This window comes from Ornithodoros turicata, unplaced genomic scaffold, assembly GCF_037126465.1.
Source record: "Ornithodoros turicata isolate Travis unplaced genomic scaffold, ASM3712646v1 ctg00001308.1, whole genome shotgun sequence".
In the NCBI taxonomy this organism is placed as follows: Eukaryota; Metazoa; Arthropoda; class Arachnida; order Ixodida; family Argasidae; genus Ornithodoros; species Ornithodoros turicata.
This window is the reverse complement of record NW_026999546.1, coordinates 20,175-31,631: the sequence shown is the minus strand read 5'-3', so window position 1 is coordinate 31,631 and position 11,457 is coordinate 20,175. Positions and strand designations below refer to the sequence as shown.

Below are 11,457 nucleotides of genomic sequence, written 5' to 3'. Positions count from 1 at the left end.
CAGAAATAGCTGAGAACAGGTATGCAAAGTCCACAGATGGAAGCACTAGATTTGTTACGTGTTGCAGACATTGTGACATTTTTTTTAGTCTTTGGACAGGTGCAGAACATTAGAATGACGTCAACAAGGGGAGAAGAAACTGGTGAGAACTACTAGCTTGTTTGAAGGGTACAAGAATACTTCCTGTTGAGATGTAGTTGTGACTTTATGACTAAGGAACGCTAATTAATTTTCTAGAGTTGCATCCTCTACACTTGAATGCCCAGTGAAACAGCAAACGTTCATTGTCTTTGAAGTCCCACTACTGGAATTGTTCAGTGTGTGTCAGAGCTGCAATGAGCCATGCAAGGTTACCACATCATATTGGTCCTAAATTTGCAGAGTTCCCCTATCTCGGACGCAACTGTCATTACTCTTTATTGCTGTTCCGGTCCTACCTTCTCAGAGATTAATGTGGTTCACCATACACTGCATGGGTACTGCCTTTCTCTATACTCATGCTTTCGGTTTCTTGTTCTGTTGAATAAATCTTCACTTGAGTTTGAGAGCCATCATGCTGTCTACTGTGTTTGCCCCTCATCTATATTGATGTGCTGTAACGGTATAGCACATCGACATGCCAACAACCTACCAAACAACCTTGCTTAGTCCTACTTTTGGATGGAAGCTACACGATGTGGTAACATCTACATATATAAAGTTTTAATCGACGGAGATTTGCTGTTTTTGTACAACCTTCATTGTACATTTCTTTTGTCTCACTTAGCATGCCTGAAGAAATGTTCTGATCTTCATCAAGATGACAGGTCATTGTTCGATCTGCAGCATTATTGTTCCTGTAATCTTTTCACCAACAGAGAATACAAAAGTGAACAAATGGTAAAATATAACTAGCTTGTTAAATTCAAAAGGGAAAGACGAAACTGTTTATACTGCTCTTGTTTATTTTGTTGCAGGTTTTACAACTCTATCAAGTACGTCGAAACATCAGAGGGCGGGAAGTCCTACTCTGTTTCCTAAATCCCTGGACAATAAAAAAGAAAGATATAGTTTGAGTTGTGACAAAATGTTGCTTCTGCTGTTATATTATATTTCAATTAAATGTTACGATGCATTTGTAGTGTACACTGAAGCCAGTTTCAATTTGCCGGGCACTAAAAAGTACTTTACAAAAGTACATCTCAATTACAGTAACAGAGAACTTATGCAATAAATTATTTAGCCATTTTAGAGTACTATGCACACCACTGGTGCATGGTTAACTTTGAAACCAGATCAAGGGTTAATAATACTTGAAGTCAGACCTCAAGTCCTTCTTTACAAATGTTGGTGACGTCTAATGGGTGACGTGATAATGAATCAGTTACAAGTACTACTCCGTTTAGCAAAACAGAGTTAATTAAGTGTTAGATCCCAATCTTGGTTCAATTATTAGTTGACATTTGGAAACGCGGTCACTAAGAAGTATACTAAAAGGTTATGAACACAGTTCAGGTGAATGACACTGATGAAAATTATCTTACTTACTCCTCACATGAGACTCAATTGAGAGATGAGTATAACCTACAAATACATCTATGCCCACAGGTTACTTAACCCTTCAGGAACAAACTAGTAATTATAATATGCTGTTCCTGAAGAAATAAGGGTTTTCCGTTCAAGTAGCGCGTAAAGACCACACGGCGCTGTCGGGTTGCCATGCTCTTCGGTTTCTCGGATGTATGTAAAAGACACTTGCAGTACTTCGGTGTCAAGGCACAGTATTTCGAAATATTCGTTAGTTCTGATGCAATCGTCTGTCTGCTTTTTACACGCATTCTCTACCCCTCGGCAGCAAAAACCGTAGTATCCATCCGTAGTATCCGTCGGTTTGCATTTCACACATGAACACCTGCACGACGAAAAAACAGCGCTTGTTTCGGCTTACACAAGTGCTTCTCCCTGATACATGGAAATTTCATACAGCAGTTCATGTTCACGGAACGGTGAGCTACTGCTGAGGACGAATGTGACTCCGATTAATCTCTGGACGAGGAATCTTCTGCTGCGAAGAACACACTTTCCAGCAGGCTAACGCACGAACAACAGTTCTGTGTGAGCGACAGTTCTCGAATGCGGAATTCCAGCGCACTCATGTCCAAGAGGCTCGACATTCTCGACATAGAAAGTGGTCACAAATGCCCATTGCCATTTTCGTTTTCGCCGGATTAGCGCCCGGAAGTGCGCGTATTACATGCGTCCTCGACAGATGGCGCGGGGTCATGCAATTGTTGACAGACTGCTCGGTTTCCTACTAGATCCCTGGACATGCAATTATGGAAAATTCGATTACAGAAAAACTACAGCGATTTCAGCGGAGTTCTTTGATATTTGAACTTTTGAAGGTTCAAGCTTCTCGCTGAACATAAAGTTTTGACAGGTTTATATTCACTTTTCGGTCCCTTTAAGCAGACTTGTGCCCGTTACCAAAAAATAGGAACTAAATACCGTTACCCGTTACTTCAGAAAAAAGTAACTAAATACGTTACTCGTTACCAACATACAAAAGTAACGTGTTCTCGTTACTCACAGGTAACGAGTTACTTTTTCGTTACCGCCGCCAACAAACATGCCGTCACTTGCCTTCAACTCATTATTAATGAGAAATTGCACTTCACAAGAAGCTGATACTCGAAATTTACATCAGTGATCTTCGTTCTCTTTCGTGTGATGACATCTGCTGCCGAAGTGGGGGTGATCGGAGGTTATGAAAACACAAGAAAAGACACCGGTTTTCGTGCCACCGATCACCAACGGTCCCCAAAAACAGACAAGGGGCTGCGTCATAATTTAGGGCGCTCAGAAGCTTAGCAAAGACAAGAAAAGGCTAGAAGTCGAAACGCGTTTTTTGTAGCCATAGCACAATAGGTACCCATTCTTGGGAAGGAGTGATGGTCGGAGATTACGGAAACAACAGAAAGGACAAGGGCCTTCGTTTAAGACGATTCAGCACGTCAACAACACATCCAACGAGGGACTGCAATAATACTTTGAGTCACACGTGGTCGTGTGTCACGCAGGTCCACGCATTGCGCCACACGGAGTGCCGAAATGTGCTCCCCCGCGCTGAAGAAAAGGAACGAGTAACTCAGTAACGAGTTACCAATTTTTGTAACTGATTCCGTTACTATTACCATTTTTTAAAAAGTAACTGAATCGTTACTTCGTTACCAAAAAAAGTAACCGTTACCAAGTAACGAGTTACTTGTAACGAGTTAGGCACAACTCTGCCTTTAAGGACGTATGACGATTTCCGTCACTCAATGGTGGGTCCTCTACTTCGGGGAATGGTAAAGGAAATTCCGGTCCCTCGAGCACAAGGTCTTGATCTGCCGTTGTATTTGAAAATCCGCTTTCCCACGATTCCAAAGATTCCCTGAGCTTAAGATGATCCTTATGTACTCGATGAATCTTCCCATCAGCATCCCGCACATGGAAGATCACTCTCCCTTCTTTTTACATAATTTTTCCGGTTTTCCAGTGACCTTTCCTCTGTGGGTCAAGCATCCACACGCATGTGTCTTTTCCAAAAGATCGGTCCCGTGCCGGTTTATCATGACAACGCCTTTGTCGCTCTCGGGCACCCGCACCCCTTGACGTAGGAATCGGAGAAAAATAAAGTCTAACAAGATGCAACACAGACCGATAGTGCCTGCTGTTGAGCCACTCGCACGGTGGACGACCTGTACATGCATGTGGCGTTACACGGTATTTGAACAGGAACTCTCTGATATTTTCTCTCCCCTCCATAGCGGAGCGAGATATCGCTGTTTTAAACGTTCGTACGAAGTTTTCAGCTTGTCCGTGAGACTTCGGATGATATGGAGGCGTACGAACGTGATGAACGCCAAGTTCCGCAAGGAAGGTCGTAAACTGCTGTTACTGGTGAAGGGAGGTCCATTATCTGTCACCAGAACCTGTGGAAGGCCATGCTGCACGAAAATGTCTTTCATGGCATCCATTGTCTTCGTCGCTGTAGTTGCTGCCATAGGCCAGCAGAATCCGCCAGAAGAATGATCCAGGCCGAGCTCTCGAGCATCGTCTTCAGTGTCCGCAACCCAACCCACTAGCGCCACTACACTATAGGTGCGGTATTGAATGCGGCGACTGCTCTATCCAATACATTGGTGAAACCGGCCAACAAATAAACAACCGCCTTACCGGACACAGAACCGACACGTCCAACAAACTCCCCATAGCAGTCGCCGAACACTTTAACGTTCCTGGTCACAATTTTGACAACATTAAACTATATATTCTAGAAACCGGGTTTAGATCCACACGTGACAGACGTGATAGGGAGTCTTATCTCATATACAAGTTAAACGCTCTTCACCCGTCTGGTATCAACAAATCACAAGGCACCCTAGAAACACTTCACAAATAAAATATGATTTTCCCGTCTATCTCCATTATCATCAGTTATGTTTTGCATGCCCACTGCTTTCTGCTTTCTTTATTGCATGCCACAACTTTGCAACAAAAATTTTAAAAAAATATTTGCTCGTTCTGAGATTTTCCCCACGTAACCACTAACCTCCTTATCATTCGCTATGCTTGCCAATTCTTGCCTGTTGTCCCGTTTCGTCCACGCGTTCGTGCACCTCCCATTTTCTGTAACCGGTCTGGAGCCTAGATCACTATGTTCACATAATCCCCTCCACACTCCAACAAAGCGGCCATTCACTCCGGCCGTAGAAGCCCGTACGAACCCTTTCTTCGCTCCGAGCTGTTGACCCACAATTCGCATGAACCTTTAAACATGTCACACCGAACCCTTTAAATACCATGCCAATGATGAGGACGGTGCCAAGAAGAAGAACAGTCACTGTTCGAAATATCGCCGGCTTCTGTCCAGAGGCAACTCCCTTCCTAGGTGCAGAGTGGTTTTCATAGCAGTGTCTCATGTACTCTGATATCAGTACACGTTTAAGTAACTGTTGCCAATCAGTGTGAACAATGTACAACCTGTGTGTGTGTGTGTGTGTGTAGCTTAATGTTTTGTGCCAAGCGTACTACTAAATTTATTTTAAGATGCACAGACTTGCAAGTCACTGGCTTTTATGTTTTTGGGTTGCAGTGAAATGGTTTCTTACCTTCCTGCTCATCATAGGCAGTCATGAGTAGCGACTCTACACACACTCCTTCAGAGCTGAGAGCCTGGACTGTCGTCATGTTGATTGTCGTGCTGATCAGAAACAAGACAAGCGTGGTGTAATCAAGCTATTTCCCTGCACAGCACACGTGCCTTTGTATGTGATACTATTAGACCACTGTACAATACGGTCATAGCGAATAACGTAGTGTTCTGTTTGTGTTGGTGTGAAAAGAGCAACCTCACACATTTGCATGGCGATGTACATTTGCACGCTAAAGAAATAATACACATGGCTGCAGATTCTCTACAAAAATCATGTTTATATACACATACAGAGAAGAGCAGTGCCCAGGGCTGCACAACAACAACAAAGCAAGGTAAAGGAATCATATCCTGGTAGTCCAATACTACATTGTGGGAGTCTGCCAATGTAGGTGTCAGACATAAAAGATTGACCTCTGCTTGGAGAAAACCTATTGACGACATTCTAATGTACGAACAACATCACATCCACGTTTTGCTGTACAACACATGATAAAGTGCAACGAAGACAGGTCAACACGACATTGAAGACGCGCTCATTCATTCGCCTCTTCATTTTAAGCTTTGTTGCTATGTCATACAATTAAGTACTAAGTAATAATTGCCATGTAACGTCCGAGCAAAAACCAAGCGTTTAATGAATAGCAAAGTGGGCCCGCATACGGTGGGTCCAGATTCCAAGAAGGAACTCAGAGCTCCCTGCGCGAGCTCAAGGTCATCAGCGTCTCGCCCAAGCTCTTGGCGATGGTGATGACACCCCTAAAGCAGCCAGCGGCCGCTACACTATCCCCTCCAAGAGAAGAGCGTTCGCGTCCCACGGACGTGTAAGCAGTGTTCGCCTGGTATCGTTGAGGCTGTCGCAGGGTCGCACTTGGGCGTAAACGCATTGGTCCACAGCGACGGTCGGGACTCCCGTGGGAGTCATCGGATTGATCTTCAGGGGCTCCGACTTCAGAGAACCAATCTCGTTGGTTCTCATCCACGTAAGCACTCAGCATAGCCAAGAGGGTGCGGTTAAAACGTTCGACGAGGCCATCTGACTGAGGGTGGTAGGCGGTCGTTCTAGTCTTCGTAATACCCAGAATTGAGCACATGTCGCGGAAGACGGCGCTCTCGAACGATCGTCCCTGGTGAGAATGGATTGAACCCGGGAGCCCGAAGCGGGAGAAGAAGTGGTCGATGAGGCAAGTGGCAATGGCGTCGCTGCGTTTTGACGACATGGGAATTGCCTCCACCCAGCGAGTACAGTTGTCGGAGACAGCAAGGGTATACCTGTGGCCACGGTCAGTTTGCGGTAGTGGACCTAGGAAATGAAGGGCAATTCGCTGGAACGGAGAAGTGCTGATTTACGTCACTAGGGGTGCTCGGGGCTTGGCAGGGGGCGGTTTCCTGGAAGAGCATTTCAGGCATTTTGCGCACCAATCAGACACGGCAGACGCCATGCCGACCCAGAAGAATCGCTGCTGAACCTTCGCGAGAGTTTTGCGTCGACCAAAATGGCCGCCATATGGGCAGTCGTGGCACAGTTGAAGAATTTCCGGGACCAGGGACGCTGGCGCTACTGGGACCGGTGACGTGCCGGAATTTCATGTCCATGCTAAACACCCGTCCACCAGGCGTAGGTGTCATCTGCAGCGTAGGTACTGGCGAGCCTGTGGGTGGAGAGGCGGTGCCGCGGATGGAGAGGAGAGTGCCCCGATGACGTCGGACAGGACGGGGTCGGCCAGCTGACGGCCCCGAGGATCGGTACAGGAGAGCGCGATAACGCAGTAGAGAGAAATGCGGTGTGCATTCGAGACAAGGCGTCTGCGTTGCCGTCTTGTTTGCCAGGCCGATGTACCACGTCTAAGTCGAACTCGCTCAACTGCTCGAGCCAGCGTGCAACTTGGCCTTCGGGTTCCCTGAAATTACGCAGCCACTGTAACGCGCTATGGTCCGTTCTGCACAAGAACTTGTTCCCATGGAGGTAGTGACGAAAGAAGCGTGTAAAGTACACGAGTGCGAGGAGCTCCTTCCGAGTTACGCTGTACTTGCGCTCCGTCTTGGTTAACGCCCGGCTCCCGAAAGCTATGGCTCGTTCCTGACCACCCTGTTTTTGAGCGAGGACAGCGCCGATGCCCTTGTCGCTGGCATCGGTGTCGAGTATGAAAGGCAGCGAGAAATCGGGGAACGCCAGTACAGGTGCAGAGGTGAGGAGCTCCTTTATACGACTGAAGGCGCCATCACAGTCCGCGGACCAAGTGAACGTAACTCCCTTCTCAAGAAGGCGGTGAAGAGGAGCAGCTAAGGTCGCGAAGTCTCGGATGAACTTGCGATTATACGAGGCGAGCCCAAGAAATGATCGCAGGTCATCAGCAGTGGACGCTGGAGGCCAGTTTGGAACCTTGGCGGTCTTGGCCTTGTCGGTGTGAACGCCATCGGGACCAACTTCATGTCCGAGATAGAGAACCTTCTGACAGGAGAAGTTGCATTTCTGCAGCTTAATTTTGAGGTTGGCGCCACGGAGGCGGTCAAAAACTATACTGAGATTTTGAAGGTGGTCCTCGGGTGTCTTGCTGAATATGATTATGTCATCGAGGTAACACAGAGAGAATGGAAGGTCCCCGATAACGTGCTGCATAAGGCGCTGGAATGTTGAAGGCGCTTTGCAAAGTCCGAAAGGAAGGACATTGAATTCGAAGAGACCCGCGTGGGTGGTGAACGCGGTCTTCTGGCGTGACTCCGCGTCCATTTCTACTTGCCAGTATCCCGAAGCAAGGTCGAGAGTGCTGAAATACGTGGCGCCGTTGAGGAGATCTATGGTATCGTCGATTCGCGGAAGGGGAAACGCGTCTTTGCGGGTGACAGCGTTGAGCCGACGGTAATCCACGCAGAAACGAAGCGTGCCATCTTTTTTGCGGTCTAGGACAATTGGGGATGCCCAAGGACTGTCGGAAGGTTGGATGACGTCTGTGTCCATCATGGCTGATATTTTCTCGTCCACGGTGCCCCGTCCATTCGGCGGCATTCGGCGAGGCCGCTGTTTAATGGGAGAGGCATCTTGGGTGTCGATAGTATGACGGGTTAAAGACGTCCGTCCGAGATCCCAGTCACCCTGAGATACGATATCTTCGAATGCGTAAATAAGGTCAAGTAGAGAGTTGCGATGGCACGGCACTAAGTCTTGGGTGCATTGGACAGAGAGCGTCAAGTCTTCCCGACGCCAAGGGCGACGGGAGTTAGCAGCGGCTGCGGTGAGCGGGGAGGAAGGGGTAGGTTTGGAGGTGTGATCTGCGAGGACGTACTCGGGGAAGTGCTGATGGAGTAGATGAAGGTTGGCCAGGGTCGTACCCTTGTAAAGGGTGACGGCTTCGGACGAGGGATTGCTGACAAGCACGGAAACACTGTGGTGGGCATCAGACAGGGAGAAAGTAGCCAAGACTTGTTTCTTCTGGAACAGGTCTGGTCTGGGTTCAACGACGGCGGGACCAGAGAGCGGGATGGTCGAGGTATGCGGGGTACGTGCGTCCAAGAAGCGCTGGGAATGGGGGCGAAGAACAGAAGTCGCTGCAAGGGTGAGGGTAATGGGCTGGGGGGCTGATGAGCCGAGGCAAGTCTTGAGGGTACGGGAGGCAAAGTGGATGGCGCAGCGGTGTTGAACCAGAAAGTCGCAGCCGAGGATACACTCATGCAAGATGCCACGGACGACATAGACGGGATGAATTGTAGTGGTTCCGGGCACAGATATATCTTCATATAGAAGACTCGTGTGATGTCAAGCGGGTTGGTGTTAAGGTCGACAACGTGCTGGGGGCTTCCGCAAGACGGGATTGAGTGTTTGGACGGCATCATGCCCCAAACGGCGGAATTCACTATGGTGACGCTAGACCCAGAGTCCAGTAGCATACGCACAGGCACGCCTTCAACGCTTCCGGAAACGGTGACCAAAACGTGATGCGCATGCTATGGGGCAAAAAATGGGGCCTGCTGCGGCGGTGTCCCGAGCGAGGCCGTGCTGGAGACGCCATTTAGTTTTCCGACGAGGGCCGTGGGAAGCAATCGCCGCCACGTCGCTGTGCAGGCTGTCGCCGTGAGCTGCGTGGGCATGACCTGGCGAAGTGGCCGTGATCGCCACAGTCGTTACAGGCAGAGCTGGGTGTGACGTCCCGCCAGCGGGACAGAGGCTGACGTGAGGTGCACAAGGCGTCGACGCTCTGGCTCAACGCCGCGACAGCGCTTGCGAGAGCTTCCATGGTGTCGGCGTCGCGCTGGACCGGCTGTCGAGATGCGGAAGAACTCGTGGGAGGCGGGCTTGTGGCTGCAGCAGTTGACAGCGGACCAGGAAGCTGGCGGAGGGCGATGACGCGGGCGGCGGCTTGGAGGGCGTCAGAAAACGTGGCGGGATTGGCGGACGTGACTTTATCACGCGTCCCACGTTCGAGTCCGAGAACGAACTGATCCCTGACCATGGTGTCTCGCATTGCCGCCGACGAGTCTGGGTACGCCTTGTCGTAGAGGTCGAAAAGATCGTACCCGAAGGTGTCGAGGGCCTCTTCACCACGATGAACGCGGGCGCGAAAATTGGCTGCCGCCAATAGGCGCAGAGCAGAAGGAGAACACTTAGCGGACAAAGCCGCACGCAGATTCGAGTACGTTTCTTTTTCAGTCGTCGTGAGATGATCGTAAATCCTTTGAGCCCGACCACGTAGCCGCGCCGGCAAAACCAGCAACTTCCTTTCATCAGACCACGAATTAGCTGCAGCGCAAGCGGAGAAGTGCTTCTCCCAAGAGTCGAAATCTCCGTCCCCCGAGTACGTGTCGGGCAGGAGAAATTCTTGAGGGCAGGCTGCATCCGGGGCCGTCATCCCACCGCTGCCACCAAGTGTAACGTCCGAGCAAAAACCAAGCGTTTAATGAATAGCAAAGTGGGCCCGCATACGGTGGGTCCAGATTCCAAGACCGAACTCTGAGCTCCGTGCGCGAGCTCAAGGTCATCAGCGTCTCGCCCAAGCTCTTGGCGATGGTGATGACACTCCTAAAGCAGACAGCGGCCGCTACAGCCAGAACCAGACATGGGACAAACGTTTAGTCAAGAATGCTTACTGAAAACTGTACTTACTTGCCCACATCTGTTTGGTCCCTTAAAAACACCAAGGAACAAAAATACGGTCATCGAACCTGCTTCGTGGCACCCGTTCCCGACCCACTGGGTGCACCTGTGGCCAAGGTAGTCAATAACGACGAAGCGCGGCAGCATGCGCTAGCTCAGCTCCTGCCGCGCCATTAAACACTTCTTTTGCTGTTCCCCGAGCTCGACGGTTGTCCATTCCCTGTCTCTCGTAGCCTATGCTACAAGTGGTGAGCCGAACATTTCGGGTTACGCTCGGGGCAACCAGCCATGGCCATGACCACGCCGACTGATTCCGGCAACGGCGGTTTACACGGCGGCGGAGCACAACCGCAAGATATTGCATCGGTCAGCATCCGCCTGCCCGAGTTCTGGCCCGCCGACCCCCTGGTATGGTTTGCTCAGGTGGAAGTACAGTTCGCCACCCATCGCATTACGTCTGAAGTGGCAAAGTTCAACTACGTCCTGTTGGCCTTACCGCCTCCGACCGCAATAGAAGTCCGGGATATCATCTTACAGCGCCCCAAAGAAAACCCCTATGACAAACTCAAAATGGCGCTCATTAACCGAACGTCGGAGACGGAGCGACGACGCCTGCAGCAACTTCTTTCGGCGGAATATATTGGTGACCGCAAGCCTACACAGCTCCTAAGGCGAATGCAGCAGCTTCTGGATGATAAGGCTGGTTCGTTCGACGGAACATTTCTCCGGGAACTCTTCCTCAAACGCCTACCCAGCAGTGTCCAGATGATCCTCGCCTCCGCCGAGGGTTCTTCGCTGGACGCTCTAGCGCGGATGGCAGACAACATCACTGACGTCGCTTCACCTACCATTGCTGCAGTGGCTTCTCTTCCTGACCCAATTTTAGCCATTTCCAAGAACGTGGCGGATCTACGCGCGGATGTCGCACGACTCCATCAGATGCTGCAAGATCTAACCACCCGCCGTGCGTGCCAGCGGTAGCCAATCTCCTGGCCATCGCCGTTCCCCCTCACCTGCGCAGGTCTCCGGGGTATGCTGGTACCACAGGCGTTTCGGATACCAGTCGACTCGCTGCACGAAGCCGTGCACGTACGAAGGTCTGCCGGAAAACGCCCACGCCCAATGCTGATGACGGCAAGCGCTGGAAGCCCCACTGCCCCACGACCGTCACTCTTTTTCATCGCCGACC

General features: G+C 50.0%; 1 protein-coding gene across 1 annotated transcript; it reads left to right on the top strand.

Moving 5' to 3' along the window:
- The first annotated feature begins 10,556 nt into the window (after window positions 1-10,556).
- LOC135376811 (uncharacterized) lies at window positions 10,557-11,249 on the top strand. Its single transcript, XM_064609274.1, has one exon. It carries the CDS (start codon window positions 10,557-10,559, stop codon window positions 11,247-11,249), a length of 693 nt encoding a protein of 230 aa, XP_064465344.1.
- The last annotated feature ends 208 nt before the right edge of the window (window positions 11,250-11,457 follow it).

What these genes read in the sequence shown, in the direction of transcription:
- LOC135376811 (XM_064609274.1), top strand. Translation starts at nt 10,557, where the DNA reads ATGGCCATGACCACGCCGACTGATTCCGGCAACGGCGGTTTACACGGC.